The 25732-nt window shown below is 33.6% G+C and overlaps 2 protein-coding genes and 1 long non-coding RNA gene across 3 annotated transcripts in view; 1 reads left to right on the forward strand and 2 right to left on the reverse strand.

Moving 5' to 3' along the window:
• LOC139773812 (uncharacterized) overlaps positions 1–25732 on the forward strand; it is a 69273-nt gene that overhangs the window by 35891 nt on the left and 7650 nt on the right. The gene's annotated exons all lie outside the window — the stretch shown is intronic.
• Positions 1946–11239, reverse strand: LOC139773801 (phospholipase B1, membrane-associated). Its single transcript, XM_071708533.1, has 9 exons — positions 11107–11239; positions 9387–9726; positions 7007–7116; positions 6490–6694; positions 6112–6288; positions 5843–6002; positions 5447–5606; positions 4217–4368; positions 1946–2592 (listed from the first exon to the last, which is right to left on the reverse strand). Exons 2-9 carry the CDS (start codon positions 9489–9491, stop codon positions 2414–2416), a joined length of 1248 nt encoding a protein of 415 aa, XP_071564634.1. The 5' UTR covers positions 9492–9726; positions 11107–11239; the 3' UTR covers positions 1946–2413.
• Positions 11910–22017, reverse strand: LOC139773800 (phospholipase B1, membrane-associated). The gene is made up of 7 exons (XM_071708532.1): positions 21687–22017; positions 17235–17336; positions 16281–16492; positions 13923–14099; positions 13307–13605; positions 12895–13073; positions 11910–12304 (listed from the first exon to the last, which is right to left on the reverse strand). Exons 1-7 carry the CDS (start codon positions 21820–21822, stop codon positions 12120–12122), a joined length of 1290 nt encoding a protein of 429 aa, XP_071564633.1. The 5' UTR covers positions 21823–22017; the 3' UTR covers positions 11910–12119.

Here is a 25732-nt window from a genome sequence, read left to right on the forward strand (position 1 = left end):
GTACGTATATAATGATGATAATTCTGTGAACTGTAAGAACTGTTGAGAGTTTATATAACGTCACACAGCAGATCCTGCTTTTTCCACGCGCTATCATTCTACATGCTCTTGTTTACGGCTTATCGTTATCTTTGCTTCCACTTCGCAAGAAAGCTAATCACGTTCTCACACGAGTGAGTATTTAGTCTATGAGATAATATATCGCTAGATTCGCGCAAAACTAAGTAAAGGATACAAATTGCGTAAGAAGAAAATGTGTACGGGAAATACGTTTATACTATCTAGGCAAACGATAATAAATTAATCAAATCGAGAAAGGTGGAAAAGAAGTTGTACCAGGCATTGAGACACCTGACTCAAACGGGCAGGTCAATGACCGACGATTTCGTAACGAAACCGCAGATCAGACGATTGAATTCGCTTAATTATCGGCGGCTTCTCGCAACCAGGGTCAAGTTCTTCGAAGATCATGCAACAGTTAGAACCTTGACGTGTCTCTCGCTCCTTTCGCGACCGTCGTGTTGCGTTATACAGGTCGTAAAACCGCTCGTAAATTACTCGATGTCCTATATTTTAAATAAGCTTTCAAGATCACGTAAAATTTTTTAATGGAATTCCATAATTTCCGTCGGCAAAGTTGCACGAGAAAGTTTATTTAGATCGTCGCGTACGTAAAAAGTACATTTTTACGCGCAGTTTATAACTGCGCTTCGGTCATGCGAATGCCCGAAAAGTCGGTTAGGGTCAATTCAAGCAGATTGGAGGACGCGTGGATGGAGTGGCGTAAACTTATTATTATCTCGATATCAGCGGAGTCGACACACTTGGCGCGGGATAAGGAAACATAAATGTAGTGGCCCCGAAAGTTTGACGAATTATCGATGATACTTGAAAAAGTTTCCATGCGAGAAAGATTGAGTAATCCGTTAACTTAGGTCCTTCGTTTGAAGGATCGAGTAAGCTTGGAAAGGTCAGGAAGCAGACGACAACTTTCGCGAAGTGACGGAAACGGCCTTAAATATATTTAAAAAAAACGTAAAACTTGGAGCGACTTAGAGACAACTGAAAGTATATCAATCTTCTAAAAAGTATATCAATCTTCTAGATCAATCGCTTTAATAAATGGAGGAGTCGTCGGATCTTGACGTGGCTCATCAATTACAAAGTTAAAGTGCGTGCCAAACAAAAGTTAGACAATTTTTCTTTTTTAGAAATGAGAATGGTATGAAATATTAATTATCTTTTCTTTTTAATCCTTTTAATTTTTTAATTGCGAAGATAATTAACTGTGTGTGTGTGTGTGTGTGTGTGTGTGTGTGTGTGTGTGTGTGTGTGAGTATCAGAAACAATACTTAAACTCCTAAATTACTCCTTTTACTGTTTGCCTAGTTCTTACCATTAGTGATATATGTATTTGTCACAATGGCAAAAACGTTCGGATGGGTACGGGGAAATCCCTTGGTATGTATGCAAATAAGATACTTCCTGACGCATATCTACATATAGCTCGAAATTCCATGCAATATATTATTAACCGGATATTTTGCTATACGTGCTGGACTTTGGACCCCGCTATAACAGGCATACTGATCAAAGTCTAGACCTAGGCCACGTGGTCTTTGAATATGTCCCGGTCCAAAAATGTTTCCTACAAAAAAATAATTACCTGTGCGATTAGGAATGTGACTCTTCGGAGAAAAACATCGCAAATAAATTTCGTATTATTCTAGTTCAATGTATGTGTTTATGAAAAACTTTTCCAACGCGTTTAAAATGCCATGTACAAACTACCTTGATAATGAAAGGATTGTATGAATAAATATATTACATGAATATATTTATTACACACACACACACACACACACACACACACACACACACACACACACACACACACACACAACAGTTTTTTATAGATTTGTCTGTAAAAATTAATCGGTTCTTTATTGAAATCTTTCTCAGAGATACTTTATTGAAATCTTTCTTTTATTCAAGTATTTGATTAGTTAATAATTTTTTATGCATCAAATTACACATTTATAGCCCATAAATATTTCTCGAAACGCAAGTGTCATCAGATCCTACGCGATTACATTCTCCTGAAAAATATTCTGAAGAAAATGACGAGTACATTTAATTGTTATCTACTAGGACAATAAAATATCAATTATTCGACACATCAATTATGCGAACGCATACAAATAGAAATTCTTAATTTACATTAAAACTATATGTTATTATATTTATATTATTTTTAAAAATATTTCACTTTTTTTCTAAAAGTTTTATGCGAGTAATCGATAACAAATGCATTATCTCTCTCGAATAATCGGCCTCTCATTGCTGCCGTATAATAAATTCTTTCATAATAATTTCTCTCGTAAATTGAGATCAATTACTACCGAGCCTTATGCTATCTAGGCACAATTCCATCTTGTCTGCCGGTCATTCGGAAGAACCGCGTGTTGACGTTCGTGAAGATGTAGGGCGCGTTTTCCGTAGGACAGAGCACCTTCTCCAATATTCGGGGCAGTCCCTTTTCTGTTTTATTTCCGACTGGCTCCAGCATGTTGTTCCACAAAAGATTAGCACCTGAAAATAGACCAGAAGCGAATTTATATCACGCGGAATATATACTCTTTGCGCATGTTTTATTCTATTTTATTTCCGTATAAAAACGATAATATCGCCAACAGTAGCTGGTATGACGTTTTCTTTCACCATGACTCTTGTTGACACCGTCTAAGAGGCGTTTAATGATATTTATTAACCATCCACGCTCGTTAATGAACGCGCGCTCGCATTTACAACAAGCCAGCTGCGAGGGATTGATGATTATTTTATTGTCCGTGACGGTGTTCAAATGATTCATTTACTTTTAACTGAATCGCTGAATAATTATTAACGAATTGATCTTAGCGCAAATAGAATTGTTATATAATGGCAAGTTAACTTTGAAATGTCATCTTCATGTTATAATATCCAAATGAATTTATGAATATGAATATGAATATGAATATGAATACGAATATATGAATATAAACGTGTCTAACAAAGTTAGCAGCATATATTGTACTCGTATTTAATATGTATATAAAATCCTGAGATTAAACACATTTTTTATACATTGTGTTTATGTAAATCATTTCGTATTAATTTTTCGAGCATAAATAAATAATTATTTAGAACAGAAATGATATAATTATTTAGGGATTGGAGCAAGTTTAATTGAATATGATTAAAATCCATACATCTTTTTAAAAACTTTATGAGTAGGGTAAACTCGGGTAAGATGGCCATACAGGAAAGATGGCCAACCCATGTTCATTCGATGTTTCATGGCGAGCTAGATTGAAAGAACATAGGTTGGCCATCTTTCCTGTATGGCCATCTTACCCGAGTTTACCCTAATGAATAATATAAGGAAATAATAACACAGGCATACAAAAAAAAAAGTTTCTTGGCCGAGACACTACACTAGTGTATTCCCATGTACTTTTTCCCGCTGAATCCGAATCCGAAGTCAGAATTGTCAGATTGGCTAAAATTTATGAGATAACCACAAAAAAACAATTTTTTTTGCCTTTAATTCGTGTTTTTGAGCATTTTTTTGTGGTTATCTCATAAATTTTAGCCAATCTGACTTCGGATTCGGATTCAGCGGGAAAAAGTACATGGGAATACACTAGTGTAGTGTCTCGGCCAAGACACTTTTTTTTTGTGTGTGCCTGTGTAATTAAACGTAATGATCAAGTCGATGCACTGATGTTATTAATGTCAATCTTAGTAATTTTTTTTAAATTTGCATGAAATAGAAAAAATTCCAAGTTTTAAATAATGTATAAAGTTAGAAATTTTTACAATCTGTACTGCTATTAACTTTAATAATAGAGTATTTCAGTCGTATTAATAACACAGTTTAAAAAAAATACCAGAACGAGACTATCATTTCCTCTCTCTCTCTCACACACACACACACACACACACACACACACACATATTATATCACGACGTACGCGCCAAGGTACGCGCACACAAAATTCCCTCGCCTAGTAAGGTGCAACCGTTTTAACATTACGGCATTTTTTCCGATGACGATAGGCGCTGTTCAGTCGATAAATGCCACAAATAACGTCATTCAATTTAACTTATTGTTTCGCTCAAATAAGAACATGCGTTTATATGTGTATCATGATAAAAGTGAATCATCCCTTACCGAGTGCATGTCCTTTCTGACTGAAGTGGAAACAGTCATATGTGACCAGACTGGAGTCGATCGGCGGAGCACGATGAGGATCTGCGTTAGGTGCATTGAATAATTTAATAAATGGCTGCAACACTACGGTGAAGTCTGGAGAATTATCATATCTATAAAGCAAAATAACAATGTTTTTACTAAGTTTGTGCATACATATATTCTATCAATACGAATCCCAGACAGCACCATGTCTAAAATCGGGACATAAGACGTCTTATGTCCCGCTTTTGTACAATTAAGTGTGCTGTATGGGATGGATGTACAATCGACTTCATATTCGCGGATCCGCTATTCGCGGTCGACATGTCTGTGCCCAGACATTATTCTTCTTTATTCGCGGTAGATATTTCAGTGTTCGCGGATATGAATCACTGCAACGTGATTGCATTTTAATCATTGCCGCCTTGAGAATGCAAGATATCATGCGGCAATGTAAAATAGCGCTATCGCGCTCTTTCACAATGCGTGCGCAGTGTTTTGTTTCAAAGGCAAGCAAAGTATTTAATAAGTAGAAAAGGCAGAATTTATTCAATCTTTCAGTATGTACTGCTACTGCACATCGTGTCGTGTCCCGTGAAGAATGATATCGGCAAAAGATAAAGCTGAACGCGAATTAAAAGGCAGAAATAAATGATGCCACGTAAAAGATATTGGTCACAAAAACAAGCTTTCCCACGATCTCTGTGAATTCTTTATGGGAAACGATCCGTCTATATAGAAAGAAATCTTATTTGTAAAATAGCGGAGGCAATGGATGATTACACGAATTATTTTAAAAAGCTGCAACGTGCAAAGCAAAATAAGTAGATTTTTTAAAACAATTAATAACTAAAAAATTATTTAAAATTATATGTTAAATATGTTCATACACAATATTGCATATTTTATCATTTTAAATAAAAAACAATATTCTTCTCTTAAATTTTTTTCCTTAATTTAATTTTTCTTGGAACGTACATTTAACTATTCCATATTCGCGGTAGTTGTCGAGTATGTAATCTCTACGAATAAACAGCGTCAACTGTAGATATAACGTATCGCAAATACGATTTAAAAAGTGAGTATATCAAACATAATAAAAAAACTTCTCTCAGGTACAGTAAATTCTGACGAAATAAGAATTTAAAAAATTAATCTTATTGATTAAGTAAGATACATTTAATTACGTATATTGAACATCAATTATACCTTCCTGAGTATACTAAAGTTTCAGCGGCTTGCTGATAGAGTCGTGACATTTTCGACGCTGCGATTTCTGGTTGACTACCCTTGTGCATGCAGGCGCAGTAGAGGGGATGCAATATATTGCACATAGTACTTCGCGTTACTCTAACAGAGACTGTGACATCTGTTAAAAAATAATTATAAATATAAGCACATGAGTGAAAAATTTAAGTACATCGTAATTAATATATGCTGTAATGTATTATAAGATCATGCATTTTAAGATCTATAATTTAGAGAGAGAGAGCATTAGCTATTAGAATTAGAAAACCTGGTAATATTACAATAATAATGTGTACGTTTTTTCTGCTTACGCCTATATAAAATTAAAAATTACTAATAAAATATTAATTAAATCACCTATGGCTGGAACCAAATTGACTAGCGTGCGGGGTAGTGCGATCCTCAAGAAATCGAGCGTCCTTCGTAAATGCAAGACGTAACGCAACGGCGAGAATTGTTGCGGAGCGTAACATTGCGCCGAACAAATGTCGTTAGCCCCAAATAGGATCGTAATAAGCTGGAAATACAGGAAATATGAATAATTAGATTCAAGGGGGAGGGAGAATCAAGGTTTCTTTCCACCGACAAGCGTACGTCGCGATAAAGAGATTATCAAGGTTTATTACCTTCCAATGTTTCTTCACATTTATCTTCGGATTACTTTTAATTCTCTGCACCAGGATTCTCGCTTGCTGCAACGCATCCTCCGTAGCGGCGACTGGAAAGGCGATGTTCAGTTTCGCCGCGGTCGAGATAAACTCTCCCGTTCCGGTGGAATATCCTGTTAATTTGGGATTAAACACCTGCAACGATATGTCACGATGATGAAGGATATCAGGTTTTTGTTACGCATGAAACATATCGTGCTAGAACAAAGAACGTACGTTTACTCTCGCAAAATTCTTTCACTCGGTCTCTGAATTCTGATGAGATGGCGGTGAAAGACCGGTGCAACGCGTGAATGACCTTGAGACATTTTTTGATATTACGTGCATAGTGTATACCTTTAAAACATTGGGAAGAGTGAAGAACCGCCTCCAATCCCCTTGGCCTCCGACGCACCAACTAACTCCGCGCGCCTCGATGAAGGTTCCTATCGCAAACTCCTCTAACGCGCCACTTCCGGCGACCAAGGAATCACCGAGACCACCGATCACATCGATGTCGCCCGGTCTCAATCGATGAACATTGTCTGGTATCGACAAGGACCTGTAATGCACGAGAAAAACGTTGGAATTATCCAGACTTGTCATTTATTTAAACTCATATTTATCATTAAACGCGACGATAAATCGTATTTATTGACAATATTTATTGATAATAAGTAAAATTTAAATTGCAGTATTTTTTAGCTTTATTTACGCTGAAAATATAAGTATGTAGTTGAATATAAAAAATCGTAGATGTCAACGAGAAGAAAAAGAAAGCAGTGAGAAAAAAATAAATGTGGAATTATTATCAATTTTCAAGCATTAAAGCCTAGGTTCAAAAGTTATTAATTTTAATTGCAGAGAGTTATACCTGCCAAAACGCACGTTACAAGGGAACGGGACGTTGTCAGGAATTATAGGTTGTTTTCGTACGCCGCCATACCGTTCAGGATATGAAATTCCCATTTCATCAATTTTGTCCTAAAAATTATGTGATTTAAATAATTCGCACATCCGCATTTATTTTACACATGTTCGAAGGTGTTCATATAGACTTTATTATATTTAGATGTAGCTATAAATATTTGCGCGTGGGCCACAATTATGCGGAATTGTTTCGGGACAGAATGCAAAAATTAATGTATGATTTCGTTTACGATTAGTTAATCATATCTTCTTATAAAATTTGCGCGACCGAACGGTCATAACGCATAAGATGTAATTTCTCCTTTGATGAAGTTAGTGCGCTTTAATGTCACTCCGACCACAATATCTAATTACGCGAGATTCGTATCTTCATTAAAGTGATATTCATCATTCAGATACTCGCTTCGGTAATCTGAGTTTGCGCAACTCGCGAATACGATTTACAGTTTGATTATATACATAATAATATATCGTAACTGTCACGATAACTTTAATTCTTGATAACAGTAGATACAGTAGGAAGCATTTTTGTCATTAATTAGCTTGCTAAAGATAATATTCACCTTATTGATCGCTATCTGGAAGAAGATATGTAAAGGAATAAAAATTAATAAGGAATAACTACTGTAGATTCGTGTACAGTATAAAAACCTAAAGATTTTATTTTCATATAATTTTACTGTTATTAGTGAATAATGACCAATTAAAATTTTGTTAAATTTTCGGAACTAAAATTGTTACGGAATCTAAAAATGTTGTGATTGATGGAAGATGAGCAAAATTACCGTAACTGCAGATATTTTGGAAATATTCTTGCTAATTGTAAGTTAAACATGCTTGATTCTCTGCAAATGCTCTGCGCAAATATGTATTTAATACATTATTTCAGTTGTAAGAATATATCCTCGGGACAATCTTTTCACCTGGGATTTTTTTCTGCCAGAGCATTTAAGCCGGTGTCGATTAGCGCATTTAGCATTCGACACGCGTGTACACTCTTGCTTTCTTTGGATTTGCATTCCACCGCGTCGCGCCACGACTTAAATACTGGCGTATGAATTTGTCGTGGTCATACACCATCGGCCGAAAAAGGAACAACGTATTTAGAACTCTTTTAACTGTACAGTCGAATATGGTTTGTTTGTCAAGCTTTTAAAGCGCCAGTCTGTACTAGTCATTTTTTATTATTACACATGATACTGTGCCACGATGTCATTACGATACATTTTAATCAGTTTGTCTTTTTAGAATAATTTATTAAAAATACTTATTAATTAAAAATACTTTTATCATTAAAATTTAAGCGTTTAGCTTGACTTTACTCTGTGAATTTCTAATGCCTATTTCGTGTTGAATTTTCATGAAGGAAAGGCTAAAGTGGCACTTACGAAATGTCGAAGGACGGATTGGAAATTTTGGAAAGTGGTATAGAGAGTGCAATGTATAGTATACTTATAGGAACTCAAATGTGTTAAAAAAAAACGGCCCTGAACACATCCGCCACGATAGGAGTTCTTTCCGCGGGTCACAAGGCCGACGAAAAGAAACGTTCCGGCCTTTCTCCGATTGCTCAGAATGCAAAGCATTTTTCTTTTCGAATTGCGTCCGCACTTTCTGGTTTCACGTAACGTTAAACATCCTAACATCGTAATTCATTCTTATTGGATCTTTTAATAATAATATCAAAAGTTTACTACACTGGTAGTCGGACTGTATAATATCGCGTGTTACAGAACGCACAATGATTTTCGTACGTGATATATACTACTTTTGCACAGGTTTCCGTGGAATTGGCGCGTGAGAATTCTCTGTTTGGCAGATTAATAACGCATTCATATTTTACTCGTATCCGACGAAAATGTTTCCACGAATCTGGCGAGAAATTACAAAACGTCCACGTAAAACAAGGCCTGACTTTGACTCGCAAATCACGTGCGATTTCTCGTCTAGCACGGACGTACAGGGGACTTCCTGCATGCTAAAACATTTTCGGTAATCTTTTTGCAATAAAAAACCCTCACCTGTCAGCCATTGCCGAAGCAAGTGCAGGATCGATAACTCTCACTTCCGTTCACATGGAAATTAATATTATCGAAATAAGCTTCTTTCCTCGCATGGCTTTGCTACGTGAATTTATATTCGCATATTTCCCCATTGCATATAAATAACTTTTTATTTTTTGTTATATAATACAAAATTATATGTATATTAATAGAAAAATACACGTGGTAAACGCAAAGAATGATTTGTAGGAAAAGAAAAGTATTAACAATGTGAATATCGATCTGAAATCTTAATTCTGCGCAATTTCAATAACAACTTACCCTTCCCCCTTGAAATACGCTGCGCAAAAAATCCATGAAGAGATCGCACTTGCCCGGATGGATGCCAGCGACGATCAGGAGCAAGGAAATTATTTCGACTCTCATAATTCTTGGCTATTGGCGAGCGTTTCAAAAATTGGCTACCAAAGAAAGTCCCCTTACAATTTTCTTCAGACTTTCCTGTGACTTCGAGTGATAATCATTCCATGTTGGAAGATCTTGTTCGGCCTTTGACTTGGTCGAACGAGACTTCCGCTCGCCATCGGCGCGTTCCCTCCAATCCTACAATGCGAGCGTCTCTAATAGCTCTTCCGCGTCTCCGACTGAAGAGAACTGCAAACTTTGACGTACACGTACAGACCATTATTTACGCGTACATACCAGCGGAAATATCATATTTATAAAGCCGCGACCAGATTCTCGTTTATTTAACGGCGATCGCTCATCGTGACATAGAGAGTTGTTTAGCTAATCTCTGTTGTCTAGCCGTCTAGCATAATCCTTCGTGCGATAGACAATTTCCTGACCAATCTTCTCTCACTGTTAGATATAATAGAAAAAAATTTACAATCTGCAGGTCTTTTTCCGCTTAAGATAAAGTGCAGCCTTGTCTGTATTTTTACCAAGCAAAAGTCTACAACGAAACTGTGTTTAATGTCTTTAATTATATTTTAAAATATGATTAAAAACGCCAATTAAAATTTAAAAAATTTATTTTGGTAATTTTTTAATAAATCTAGAAAAATAGAGAAAATATTAATTTTTTCTTGTACATATTATTTATGTCGACAATAAGATTGGTTTGGAATAAACATTACGGCATGCACTGCGTTTTATAAATTTAAAGACGACGTTAAATCGGTAAGATAAAAAAAGCATTTCTTTTTGCAATGATATTATAATAGTCGCGAGTCTCAATCCTTCGTAGCCTCATTAGCTTCGTTATCTATGATTCAGAGAAAGTGAACGTCTTCCGGTATTTTGACTAAATTTGGTTTAGCCCTACATAAGCCGTTCGATTAAACGCACATTAAACTCACATTTCTTTTTTACGTCACATTCTGACTTACATCATTAATTATATAATATATCGAAAATGACTATCTTTTCAGGGGGGGGGGGGGGAGAAAGAAACCGCTGTCACTCAATTACTCGAACGAAATGTACGAACGGGAATGAACGACGAACAATATGTTTTCGCATAATTTTACAAAGATATAAAAACCGAAAGAGTCGACAAAGACTTTGAAAGCGTCGCTTTACGGAATCCCCTTTAAGAAACATAAGGCACACTTTCGCTGGTGTCTAAGTTCGCGTTTCAGCCCCCTGGGCATTTTCATAAATCACTCTTCACACCTTTAGAAAATGCAATTTGTCATTTGTTATACACGAAAAAAAAAGAGTAGGAACAACATCATAAGAATATCGGGTTACGTATGTATACACAAGTACACGGGAAACTTTTTACTGTCACTAGAACACGCACATACATTTAAAAAATCATTTCCGCGAATCAAATGTAATTAAAACTTTTCTAACAATGTTGGTTAAGTATGTTTTTAATAAGTCTATTTTGTACAAACTCAATTTATTAATTTATACAATACTGTAAATTACCATATACGGCATATACAATATACAATGTATAATATGTACAATATTGTAATTTAAATTACGCAGCGGATACATTAAATATATGAACATACATATATAAGTATACCTTGCTTTCCGATGATTTCTTATTCCGCATCATTACAGTCACGAGATCAATCAAACGCCGTGTAACTCTTGTTATCTTCCATCTTAATTATATATTTTTTGTTCACTGAATATAATTCTCGCGTCTAAAATTGACCCTTCCAAGGCACGAGACGTTCAATAACTAACATTTCTTTCCTTTCACGTAGAAACTATCCGTGTCATTATTCACACAGGAAACGATAAATCAATTATCTAAGCACCAAACTGTCGCGCCGAATTTGTAATAAATCACGCTGCTTTCGAAATGTAAAAATCTTCGCGATTTTTCAATTACGGGTAAGAGGCTCCGCCGATTCTCTTCGCCGGTACTACCGGATGACACTACTAAACATGAATGAAGCGTGTCGAAGAAAGACTCGCTCCTATGCCCATCGATGTGATCCTCCCCCCACTTTTGCGATGTGAACATATTTACGGTTCCCCTGCATTCTTTCGTATTCCTAGGCGGTAGACGAGGTACGTGAGCAAGAGTGAGTAAGAGACTACAGCCGATGTTACGATAAAACTTTGCTTCTCAAACTCGTTTACAGTGTCGTATCATATACGTATATGTAGAAAGAGAAAGAGAGTGTATTGTTGAAGAGAGTGTATGTATTGAAAAATTCTCTTTGAGCTATTTTTCAGAAATAATATTAAAGATTAAACGCATCATTCATACCTTTTGTTTACAATATAATCTTAAAGATATTAAATTCAGTTGAATTGAATACATTTTATATATTAAATCTACAAGAAATGGCAGATAATAAAGTATTTGACAGATTGACATTATTTAATCCTTTATAATATTGTGGAATAATCGGCATAATACGAAATAATTTTCTATCCGTATTCCATTTTTGTACTTTAAAGAGTTAATGAATACATTATGGCATCTTGTCTACGCTTAAATAATTGGCACTGCGATTCTGTTCAAAGATTGCGACATTGTGATTATGATTGATGACCTAATAACGCTATCGATACTTTCTCTTAAGCGCCAATATTTCTCGTTCGAATCGCAGCGGCAGTTTCAGTAGAAACACTTTGTAGCTTTGAATTTAACATTGTAGTCAGATAAGGCCTCTTCGGCGTCGGGCAGCGAAATTCATAATTGCTCCATTTCGTCGATTTAGCACCTACCGGTTCCAACAAGTTGTTCCATAAACTGTTTGCATCTGCAAAAAAAAATAGAAAATCCTGAATCATTTTCTAGATCATTTTTGAACAACTAAAAATATTTTTAATACACATTTTAAAGTTAGTTAACTTTGAATGAAACATATTTGAAAATTTTTACCAAATTTAAACTTTTTTAATACTAATTAAAAAATGCAACAGAGTTAAACTCGATGCTACAAAACGACTGTTGCAATTAGGCAATTTAAATTTTACGGACTGATCAAACTAGTCAAACTGGTATAATATTTGGATAATATACTAGCCTTTTTATAGCACTTTCTCACATTATTACATCATTATGATATTTAGAAATGTGACCTGAGAAATTAAGTGCATCTTACGTGTTTATTTTTAGGTTTAGGTTAAATATAAAAATAAAATATAAATATAAAATATAAAATATAAAAATTTTAAATATAAAACTATAAATAAAATGAGTTTTTAAATATAAAACTATAAATAAAATGCGTTTTTAAATATAAAACTATAAATAAAATGCGTTTTAAATATGAAAGATCACTGATCAGTTTTTTAATTATTAGGTAACAAATTTCTTCTTATATAAGGAAATTCTTAGTAAACTTACATAGAGCATTGGTCTTTTGACTAATGTGAAAACAATCGCTACTTAAATATGCCATATCAGAATATCCATCTGAAGCACGTGGTATACTTGAATTTATCAGGATAGGCTGAGCTACGACTGTAAAGTCATCTCTTTGGAATTCCGGATAATTAGCGATTTCCATATCTAGCTTCTGCCACCTAAAATATATTTCCACATTTTTAATCACTCCGCATTGCAAATTTGCTTTCAACGGAACAAGCTGAAATGAATTTTTAATGTCGCACATTGCCAAACACATATTCTTAACTTAATGTCGTGTCTGATAATTTAAGCACATTTACTTCGCATTACCGAAAATAATTAAATTAAATTACATATAAATAATATACTCTAGATTATTTTCCGTTTTGTTACACGTTATTACACTTACTGTCGGATAATGTCGTAATACATAGATCTAAAACGCCGAAATGTGAGACCAAACATGCAAGAACACTCGAAGTCCGTTGTGAGGAAACAATTAAGCGATGGTCTTCCTTCACGTGTCTCGACCAAAGCCTTTAAATGTGGTGGCGGAATCAATGCCACGAAGGTTCTCGGCAAATTATCTCTTAACGTCCGCAAAGCTTGGAGTAGATCAGTTTTATGTGTTTCAAGAATTGACCAAGGCGATGGAGTCCAACACATTTCAGTGCAAAAGTCATTGGCTCCGATCATCAGCGAGATGAACTGCAAATTAAATTTTATTATCGTCGATATATATGTTTAATAAATAGGAATGCAAAATTTTTGACAGCAAAGCGAGATATTTAATTGTAAATACAGCATATTAACGAAAATCTCGGAAAACATTACAAAATTATGACAGACGATAAATAGTTCCGTCAAATTTTTATCGCGAGAAAAATCAGTTCAAAACTATAAGGCGTGATAATTAATTTAATTGCAAACAATAAAACGTGTTCATGTAATGACACATTTGCTGCCCCTCTCGTTTCTCTCGCTGTTTGCAACAAATTGAATCTGTTTAGTCTAGTGCAACAAACCTTCCAATGTTTCTGCACATCTATCCTCGGATCGTTTTTAATCCTCTTGACTAATATCTCCGCCATGTAAACTATATCCGCGGACTCAGCACCGGTTTCGGCAACATTCAATTGCGATGCCTTGTGAGTCGTCAAAGAGTCTCCCAATGCATATCCTATCAAATTGGGGTTGAATTCCTAATATAATGAAAATTTGTGGGTGACTAATTTGTACACGTGCACATTGTTAGATCAGCTTATCAGCTTATAACGTTATTTATATTACTCCCCTCCCCTCCCCTTTAATACGTAATACAACTTTTTTTGTCTAACTTATTGTCAGTGTCCGTCCATATGTTAACTTTTTTAATTATAAATCTGTCACAAAATCGTGAAAATCTGTCACAAAAATCATGTATTTAATCATAAACTTTCTAAGATTATTTAATATAAAATAAGAGTAGGAAGAAGAGAAATAATTTTCGGTTAGATAAAGACATTTATTAAAGTAAGGAAAGAAATTAGAGAGCGAATAAAGAGGTCATAATTTTAAATATTGCTCAATGATGATTACGATAACGATCTTATTAACCGATATAACGTCCTGAATTATATTAACTTTCGCTCGACATTGCTTAATATCCTGGTATTTTATTTTACAAAGTAAGGTTGTTAGCATCAACTACCTCAGAAATTTTACGAAATATAAAATTTTCACATGGGACAAGGGGGGAATTCCCCCTTCAAAGCTCTCCTCCGCTAATTACACATCTGTCGATCTCGCATGAGGTCACGTAGTATCCCTAATGGTGTAAAGAAAGTCTATTTTTCTTTTTATTACATAATTATTACATAACAGCACCGCAAATCCAAGTGTGTTAGCTGTTTTTACACAATTCTTATCGTTTTAAATCACGTCATTTAACACGATTGAACGTATTAACTTTTAATTTAATACGATTAAACGTATTGAATGACGTAACTTAACACATAAAGAAACGTGTAAAAAGACTTCAGTCTAATGTTATTTTCGGACGTTTATGCGTGTAAAAATAACACACTTGGGTTTACAGTGAGTATAATACGAGCTTTGAAGAAAAAATATATTTTAGGAAGATATAATGTGTAAATCACTTACATGTACATTATTGTACACTAGATATAATGTTCATTTTTACAATGAAGAATCTGTTTCTAAAATGTCATATAACGATATTTACTATTAGTCAGGTATGATATTGATGATTGTGTTGGTTCACTGTTGGTAATCCTCCGTTCAAAAGTTAAAAGTTAGCAAATTGCAATTTTACATGCATAATATATGTATAATGTCTATCTAAAGTATAAGACGCGTGCGCGCGACTGAAGATCGGAGGTAATCATTGACGAAAGTCCATAAAGAAGAGGCAGTCCAACATTGTGATGATATGTTAATGTCATGTTGAGATCCTATTGCAACAATTCTTTCTGCGTTTGTCACGTTTCTTTAAATCGTAAAACGAAAGGTGCTGCATTACGTACTACGGAGAAAATGTCGATTGCCTTGTCATTGTTTTACCGACGCGACGCCGAGAATTATGGGATATTTCAAAATTGATAATGACAAATCGTGCGTCGCGGCTCGCGCACAATTTTCGCAAAAAATTCGCGAAGAGATAAACTATCCTAATGGTGGTGATTTTTCAAGTTACTCATTTATATTCATATATGAGTATATTCACATATGAAGTTTTGTGATCAAACAAATTGCTATTAAAAAATTATATAATGAATATGGAATTTCATGGAAATTTATGGAATGTTACATAATCGGCAATAAATTTTGAGTAGTCGAAAATTAAATTTATGAAATATATATGCGGAAACTGAAATACACGTATGTTTACAAGTGCGTACGGTAACAAAAATGTTTAATGTTCTCCAATAGTGCATTTATGACTTTACATTATTACCGTACATTCACTGCAAAATCCTATATAAATGTGTTATTTTAGCTAAAGCACTTCTTTTAAAATTCTTGCCGTTTTAAATCACGTCATTTAACACGAGATTTAATGTATTAACTTTTAATTTAATACGATTAAACATGTTAAATGACGTAATTTAACACATGAAGAAACATGTAAAATGAGCTTCAGTCAAATGTGTTATTTTTAGATGTTTATGAGTGTAAAAATGACACACTTGGATTTGCAGTGTTAATGCAAAGAATATTAGACTTTACTATAGTTTTAAAGATTTTAATTAAGATTTGATTGATTTAACTGCCATGCTTGGCTGCCATCAATATCTTAAATCTCCATTTCTCATATTGTTTTATGCATATTGCAATTTGTTCAATAATAAACGTTATAACGTTGTAAGATTTGATTGCCTTACTTTAATGATATTGGGAACAGTTAGATATTGTCTCCACGTGCCTTGGCCTCCGCCAGCCGCAGTAACTCCTCTATTTTCTATGACAATCTGGAACAGACTGTCTGCAAAGATTCCAGCTCCAGCCGTAAGAGAATCGCCCATCGCGGCAATGACATCGATATCACCCGGTCTTAGTTTATGCACCGACTTTGGCACTTTTGACGATCGACCATCTGAAATTTATTGTCAGTCGTGTAGCACTCCTCAAGTACACGATGTTTCGCATTTCTATTATCTTTTTTATAACAATTTAATTAATTGTACAACTTTCAATCGACTATTCTTCGCAATGAAAACGTCGACATATGCGTTCTTTTTAGCGATTGAGATAAAATCACACTCTTCAGTTACATGAACCTTGTTTTGTAATAAAATTTTAATTCGTTATACATATAAGATTCTTGTTATTACACAGTAAAAAATTTTGTGTCAATGGAAGTCCACTCTCAATTTTGTGTTAAAATAACTCATTCATCGTGTTATTTTTGACATTTAGAAATGTTATAAATGTCGATATAACATTTCTAAATGTCAAAAATAACACGATGAATGAGTTATTTTAACACAAAATTGAGAGTGGACTTCCATTGACACAAAATTTTTTACTGTGTAATATATGTGATATTGAAAAACAAAAATTGCAATGAAATAATTATGTGCGACGATTTTGCTAAAAGAAAAATTCAAGTTAGCCAAACATGAGACGTATATAGACATCAAAAATATTGAACTAGGAATAAAATGCTTTACTTTAAGAAAAACCATTGACATGTAAAGAAGCTTCACCATTTTTAATGACTGTATTTTTAATAATTTAAGATCTATGGTACTAATTATAAAGAGACAAGACAATTATGACCAGAGGAACAATTATCGATAGGGAAGTAAGAAACGGTAATAAATTTCCTTTTCTACCTGTTACATTACAAGGGAACGGAACATTGTCGGGAATAATTTTTTGCACTTTGTTTGCGTCCCTTGCTGCTCGCAGATACCTTTCCTCCATTCCTGTCCTACCTGCAAGAGTAACAAGTTATACGTTACAATTTACAGAGAAATTAATACCTACATATGGTCATACGTACGGCCATAAATTTTGTTCTTAAGAAAAATGGATTTAGTTTGTAATTAAAATACAAAGCAGTATGAAATGTATACTCGTTTTATTGAATTAATTAATTACAATAAAAGAATAATCATAACTATTAAAAATATTTATCTTTTACTTTTACAAATGTTTTCAAATAATCGGGCTTTAAAGTATGCAGAACCTTGATGTTGTTATCTTTACCAGAATAGTCCTATTTTTTTAATGATAATAAAATTATCGTTATCGTTTTAATGTTCTTGTGTAGCTTTTTTACTATATAGTATACCTGCTCAACGACAATATAACGACAACTGTCGTTAAGAGATCAGCCTTCAATACCTTGATATAAGATTTAAAACAAGTTTTTTCATCTAAAAATAGTGTTGATACTCATTGTTTTGCTGCAAGAGTTTAAGCTAGATCGTTTGAAGAAATTTGTAAAAGCATCCAATGGACATTAGAGTCCGATCAAAAACTCGGTTTTGGTTTCGTCCAGTTTCGGCCAAAAATCGATGTTTTGGTTGAGTTTCAGTTTCGACCAAAAGAGAGTTTTGAACGTAGCCGAACTGTTTATTTTCAACAGATTTTCCAAAAACTTGTTTAAAAAATATTTTTCTTTTATGTTTAGAAATTTTGTTATTATTGAAATAATATGATTGTGATACTATACAGATAGTATATAGCATACTATAGGTATATAGGTTGTGATAATAGGATTGTAATAGTAGAATTATGATAATATGTGTAATTATTATTTTGATAATTAAATTATGATATTTATAAAGAAAAAGTACGAGGGTTGTTCGAGTCAAACCGAAACTTTGCACAGAATATAAAACTAATGCGATCGCAACGAGTTTTTTTATAGTTGTAAGTGGCAAGTGGTCTTCTATCATCGGTATGCGGCGCTCCTCTTGCGTCAATTGATAATTAGTATGCAAAATGTCGGACAACAGTGTTAACTCATATATAGAACAGCGAATTATTATGAAGTTGTTTGTGAATAAAGGTGTGAAACCGGCGAACATTTACAGAAGACTTAAAGACAGCACAGTACGATGATGAGACAATTATAGCCGCAGTAAAGCATTTGAATGCATTTGATGCAAACAATTTAAAGATGGCCGTACATCACACTGCCCATCGCACTACTTCGAGCGATTTTCATCTTTTCGGACCTTTATAAAAAACTTCTTGGCATGCTAGTATTTCAGAACTGACGACGAGGTAAAACACGCTGTCCGATCCTGACTCCGGCGTACAGACAAGTCTTTTTGTGCTACTGGTATACAGGCATTATAGCAAAACGCTGTGAATTTATGTAATTTGATATTCTGATTTCAAATGTACGAATCATGCGATTAATATAAAAAAAAGCGAAAGCAGCTTGCTGCAATAAACACAGAAAAATATTTACCAAAACGAACAGAAATACCGTCGCTAAATAATGATAAAGTACAGAATAATGCGATCCTAAATGTAATGCGGTACGTGCATCGAATTATACCGGACAGAACAATGAATTATGCAGAAGAGCACCTAAACAAAATAGGAAGGAGTATCGCGGAGACGCGAGTTACATTCGTTTGCCGCGTTTACCGGAAAGAAAATCGCTTCCTTCAGACTACGTCGTACACACTGTACGCATATTCATTATTATTTCTTTTTTAATCGAAATTAGCTAGCAAAAAACACGGAATAAGCTTACACAATTATACATTATGGTTTATAATTATCAAGATAATTACGTACGCGTTTTATTCTCAATGCAAATGCATGAGAATATAGAATCTCGATATCTATTTAAAATATTTTCCGTGACAAAAAAAACTCAAGAAGTATCGCCTGAATGCGCAAATAGAAAAGAACTTAACCCTTAAATGCCACCCGGGGTCCAGCGGACCCCAAACCCTTTAGAATGATATATTTTCAAATGTTCCCGCCAAATATGAAGCTCATATTTATTTATTTATTATTTTTTATTTTTTTGATTTTGGAGCCAACATTTTAACTGTTGGCGATCTTAATTTTTTATACTATGTTGAAATTGAAATTTTAACAATATAAGCATTTTATTCTCTTTTCTAAGCCTTGAACAACATTGAAAATAATTTTCATAACTAAATATCAAAAAATCAATAAGTAAGGAGACATTTTTCATGCTGGGGTCTTTTAGACCCCATATGTCATTTACGAGATTCTTGAGAGGTGTGGCATTTAAGGGTTAATGATTATCATTAGATAATCATTAGGTAATCTTACACACTACAACGCGCGAATTACATATCCTTGAAAAATCATATCGTACCGTATTTTTGCAGTTTCGTATGTATTCGCATATTTATGGTTTAAATGATAGTTTAATTGTTCGAAGCGCTTTTATCTATTCGGAAAAATCAAGATAATTACGTACGCGTTTTATTCTCAATGCAAATGCATGACATGTTGTGGAAGCATAAGTCACTGTACCATTCGTATTGTCTCGCGTGTCGTATCCTCGAATATCGTATCTGTATAATAAGACAGCTCGCGGCGACACGCATGATTTGTCACGTAGAGGTTTTAACCGACACTGGCTATCAATTAAAATGTCGCGCATTTGTAATAGGAAAACAGTAAAACAACCTTTCAACATGAGTCAATAAAAATTACCTGTAATAATAATAATAATAATAATAATAGGGTGTGTACCGATTAATTACATGATTATATTGCTTTATACATTAAGGAAAAGGATCACGATTATGTCTGTGTAAAATATGAAAAAAAAAATACGATTTTTAAAACGCAAGTCGTGAAAATATATTAAATATCTTACTTCTCGTGCATAATTTTTACTAGATATTTTTTAAATCAATTTTGGAGTCTCCTTATAAATTAGTTTAATATCAATTATTATCTTTAAATTATAGTTATATTAAAGTAATGTCCATCTAAAATTAGTTAAGAATGAAAAAATTTTATAATTTATATCATTCTCCTAAACACTGCAAAATCAAGTGTGTTATTTTAACTGAAGCTCTTCTTACACATTTCTTGTCATTTTAAATTACGTCGTTCAACACGGTTGAACGTATTAACTTTTAATTTAATACGATTAAACGTATTAATTTAACACGCAACAAAACACGTAAAACGAGCTTCAGTCAATGTGTCATTTTTAGACGTTTATGCGTGTAGAAATAATACACTTGGATTTACAGTGAAGATTAATTCGTGAGAAGATTTTCTTCTTCTTCCATGCTCGTAATTCAAAAATTCTTGAATCTTCAGCGTTTTCGCTAAGGAATTATCGAAAAATGATTGAAGAATCTGTAAAAAAATATTGCCTGAGAGAAATAAAATTGGTATATATTTTCCTGTTACATTTATTTCATTTATCATGCTTATAGTATATTAGTTATATTATACGCTTACTATATTTCGCTGAAAATGTCACAGTATCTTCGTAGAAACTGACAAGTGCCAAATAGTATTAACTAGGTGTCAATTAGTGTCTGTTTGAACATTTTTCAAGGCTTTATTGATGCTAACGCGCATGATCATTTATTATGCGAGTTCAAAAGACATTTTTATTTTATTCAACTCGTACACTCAAATTATCATAAAGTTAGATATGTCAACACTTACTATATCGGCGGTAACAGACAAATAAGAATATACCTATTGGCGTAATGTGTACAATGCATGAAAAGACTGTCTGGCAATTTCTGACGATTATATCTTTGAGAAAATTGTTTTTCTAAACTGTAATAATACTTCATTTCTAATTAACTATCAAATTCTTCACACGAAATTTTAAATGTACACATATCAGTAACCAAGTTAAACTGCGACTTACTAAAATATACATGTCTATTGCATATACATAAGTATTTTTAAACGAGATTTTTTGCTTTCTAAGATTTATTATAATAAATTTGAACATCTTTCATATGTGCGGATTTGTATAAAGTCTGAAAATCTTCTCAGTGTGAAATGGAAAGAAACACGTAACGTATTACATTTTTTGCTTTTACGGAAAATATAGCTCTCGCTGCAAAAAACGTTATTTAATATTTTACGGGGGACTAGATTTGCTATAGTAGCTAACCTTTTTTCCGTGTTCTTACGTGGAGACAACGTCAAATGGACTAATGCCTGTGGTTTTAATTTTATATCAAAAGAGGAATTGGAAAATTTCAGCACTGTAATAAAATAACAGTGCGACTAGCGAGGAAAATATAAATTCTTTCGTACAATGGTATGAATAACGTATTACTGGTTGACATACGTACCGAAAGCATCGAAAGTCCAATTTCGAAAGACACGGAGGAGCATGATGTTAAAGGGCGTATCAAGAGCGGTCTTTCTATCCGATGCCATCACGGATATATGCAGCAAAACGCAATAGAACTGCCACCACTTCCACATTGTTCTTCGGGGTGCGGACAATGAGCCAGAAGTCGCTTGGCTTCGACGGCGCCGCGTTCACACCCGAACTGTGAAACTTGGTGTTTTGCAGCAGAAGGACGTGTTGCACCGTCCGAGATCGAAGTATCCAATGACCCATCGTGGAGTCGAACCTGCAAAGAAGGCTCGGATGCAGTGGAAGATCCGAGACCTTGATCGCCGCCGTCTGTCAATCGGAGGCAAGGCCACTTTGTTTGTCGCCGCAAGGAACAATAAACCTTGAATAATTTGAGATTTCAGAATACTAGAAGCTAATGAACTGAAGACTCTTTTTCGATGTCCTCGTATAGATGATGTTGTGGTCATTAGAAACCAGTTTTTCAAGACTGAGGAATAATTTGATAGCCATGATAGTTGGTGTCAGAATAATCAATTAGCGTATATTTTATACAAGACGCGGACGAACGTTAACGAAAAAAATTAAAGCAATTTTTACGATATATTTAAATAACACGTATATACACGTAAAATACAATTAAAATTATTAACTTAATTCTGGTATAATATTGACTACACAAATGCTGTAGTGATGTAGGTATCTTATACACTGTGTTTTGTATATAAGAATAGATGAAAATTGTGTTGAAAATTACACGTCAATCCCGAATACGGCGTGTATTAGGTAACTAAAAGAAAATAGCTATCAGTAGATTTCCTTTAAAGGCTAATCTTCTTTCGCAAGGATGGAGTTGTCTTGAGCATGAATTCAGCGAATGTTTCTCCTATAAAAGAAAAATCAATCTCATTTATCGATTTGCAGATAGAAACTCATAAATAAGTATTTCGCGTTAAAAACGTAAACAAATTTATTACAGCAAAGTAATAAAGCAAAAAATTTTATTTACATTTTAATTTTCTGCGCACTTTCGCTATCCGATGAAGATCGAAAGGCGTATGTGTCATCGTGATCGTGACACCGTAGCGATAAAAATCATTGTTATTTCTGTATTTATTAAACAATTTCTGTCTACAATAAAATTGCCTTTTTTGTCTCAGCTCAACGACTCGCTGTAAAGCGCGTCGCGACTTATTTTAATGTGCAGCGTGCGCGGTGCATCAATAAAGCGCGTTGAATAAATTGTAAGAAAATCGTTTCTTTCTTCATTAAAATACACATACATACATTCACACACATGCACGCAAATTATGCTTTGAAAATTCCACATTAATCTCGAATGCTGTGTAGATTTCTAAGAAAATTATCTGAGCTATTTATAACTTGATTAAGTATGTTTGAAAATAGAAACATATTTAAAACTAAATAATTAGAATTGATAAATAAGATCTTTGCGCGTTTAAATGAACTTGAATAGCAAAAAGTACAACAGATCTTGCAAAGCTGTTAGCATCAGAAAAATGTGACAAAACTGATGCCAGAAATTTCTCGTATTCATCATATTTCGATGTCGGCAGAAATACTATAGCAAATTGTTATTACATATACATTTCTAATGTCACAAGTAATATATTCGTATTATTTATATATTATTCAGTCGAAAAGTATTTTAACGCTGACATTACGTTTTGTGTTTTATTCACGATTCCAATGAAAGATGATAGATTAAATTTACCATATTAATTTTAGCATCTGACATTTAATCCATAATCTTCGATTGGAGTCATAAATAATAAGGCACAAGATATAGTGTCCAGCACTAAAATATTATTTGATTGAATAATATGCAAATGGTATATGTTACCTGTGACGTAATACACTGCAATTGTACATATTATATTGTTTGGATAAACATCTGGAAATCTTGGAAAATATTAGATGGTTTATCCTTTTCGAGAGGATGCATTAAGCTTTAACATACAGAGTCCCGAGTGCATCTAGTTACGGCAATGCTCAAGGTATTCAGCTTCTTGACTACCGATGCAGTACAGACAGCACGCAGCACTCTGATGATGAAAACATTTGATGTGTAACGAGCACCTTACATTCGTAGCTATTCATTTTTCAAATACATATGATCTACAATTTCGTGTCATTAACTTATGTAATCTATTTTACATATTTCTCGCATATTCTAAAGCGGCATATCATACTATTGTGTTACGTACACGTCGGTTTTATTGGAAAAATAGATTAATCAAGACAAGAATACTGTGAAGACAAACGCAACTTCAACATTAAATTAAAATAAAATTTTTTTGTATTAAATTAAAACAAAATATAAAAGTAACAGAAATAATTAATCAATAAATTACGAAACAATTAAAAACGTAGAGATATTAGAGATTATTATTATTATTGTTATTTAAGTTGACTTAATTTAACTTTCTGTTACTTTTCTTGAAATTAAAGCTCCTGGTCCCTGCTGATGCTGTCCTTATTTAATGACGTCAGAAGCGAGAAATGACACGTTGAAATTTCTTGTATGGTATTTCCAAATAAAAAGATATTTGCACAAAATAACACTTCAGATCACTTCAGCACACTTCATAAATACTCCGAGTTTTATCTATTTCCCCTGACAGTTAATAAACAATCGTAAAATTATTATAATACGAAGCTTAACTATGCACGTTTATACGCCTGCGCATAAGCCTTTAGGCTTTGCATTACATTCATTTTATCACTGTTTATATTAAGCAGGGACCAGGAGCCTCAAGATATGTTACATAAATCTATAGAAACAATTAAATTATTCATAAAGTTTAAAAAAATTGCTTATCTCACAACTCATCAATTCTTTAATCAATCAAACTGATCTTCAATGATTCCTTTCACCAAGGATCTATGAATCATATCATGCGACGTGGTCATTTATCTTCGGTTGCATTTTTCTGCCGTGTATAAACCGCTTACACGACGTGTCGCGAGATTGCGACAGTCGCAAAACCAGTAATGTTGTCGGCATTCACTGGAATATGTATTACGATTTTTATATTAACAATAATATCTCAATGATGTTTCATTGATGTTTCTTTACAGTTTAATTATAATTTTTATATTTTTATATTTTATCTGCTACTTCTTTAATCCAAGATTCAAAAACTAGGTGACTGGATATGGCTTGTGTTCTAAAAAATACCGTAAAGAAAAACCAAACTTTAATGTGACATTGAATTAAGATAAGAATTTTTTGGATCACCCAGTGGATCAACACTCCGAGAGAGTATATAAAACGCAAAAACGCCAGGGTATTCAGTGTTCTTTTCTCGCGCATAATCACGCGGGTAGGGTGATAACGTTCAGAATAGAGCGCTCTCTGCTTCTGAGGACTTTTGTCTTTTTAATTCGCAAATTAATAAATTAAAAATTAAACGTTTGACTAAAAATAGCTAACGAATTATTGCAGCGTGAAAGAATCCTAATGATGCGCGGATGGGGTGATAATGAACGATCGTTCACTGATGTCGTTCGATTATTTAATGACACGTATCCGAATCGTCAATTTAATAAGTCCACTATTTTGAAAACAATATGACGTTTTCAAGATACTGGTGTAGCGTAAAAAATCGCTTTAGGTCAGGCAGGCTATCGTCTGCAACTAACGATGAGAAACAACTTGATATTTTGCAGAGTTTAATTGAAAATTGCAAAAGAAATTAATTTATCTTCGCCTAAATACTAATTTTCACGTAGGTAAATATGTAGTATTACGGCACTCTCTCCGATTCCTTTGAAATTTTCAAATTTTGTGTATTTTGGGTAATAAAAAAGATTCTCAGAACGAAAATTATATCGCTCATGTTCCATTTGTTTATAATTAATACTTAAAATATCACGATGTTAGTAAGTGAAGAAATAATAATTTATGAATATATATTTCGCTTCTTACTATTAGATCATATGTTATTTACAACTTCGTTCAATTATATATTTTAAAATTATAATCTTTGTTAAAGTAGAGAATAGTAGAAA

This window comes from Temnothorax nylanderi, unplaced genomic scaffold (assembly GCF_030848795.1).
Source record: "Temnothorax nylanderi isolate EJ_2023f unplaced genomic scaffold, tnyl_v1.0 TNYL_tig0069_pilon, whole genome shotgun sequence".
Lineage (NCBI taxonomy): Eukaryota > Metazoa > Arthropoda > Insecta > Hymenoptera > Formicidae > Temnothorax > Temnothorax nylanderi.

What these genes read in the sequence shown, in the direction of transcription:
- LOC139773801 (XM_071708533.1), bottom strand. Translation starts at nt 9,491, where the DNA reads ATGAGAGTCGAAATAATTTCCTTGCTCCTGATCGTCGCTGGCATCCAT. An exon ending in TGTAACGTGCGTTTTGGCAG is followed by an intron (nt 6,695 to 7,006) that starts GTATAACTCTCT and finishes CGTGCATTACAG; the next exon opens with GTCCTTGTCGATACCAGACA. An exon ending in ACTTTAGTATACTCAGGAAG is followed by an intron (nt 4,369 to 5,446) that starts GTATAATTGATG and finishes TTTGCTTTATAG; the next exon opens with ATATGATAATTCTCCAGACT.
- LOC139773800 (XM_071708532.1), bottom strand. Translation starts at nt 21,822, where the DNA reads ATGTGGAAGTGGTGGCAGTTCTATTGCGTTTTGCTGCATATATCCGTG. An exon ending in TTGGACTTTCGATGCTTTCG is followed by an intron (nt 17,337 to 21,686) that starts GTACGTATGTCA and finishes TTACTCTTGCAG; the next exon opens with GTAGGACAGGAATGGAGGAA. An exon ending in GTTCCCTTGTAATGTAACAG is followed by an intron (nt 16,493 to 17,234) that starts GTAGAAAAGGAA and finishes AATAAATTTCAG; the next exon opens with ATGGTCGATCGTCAAAAGTG.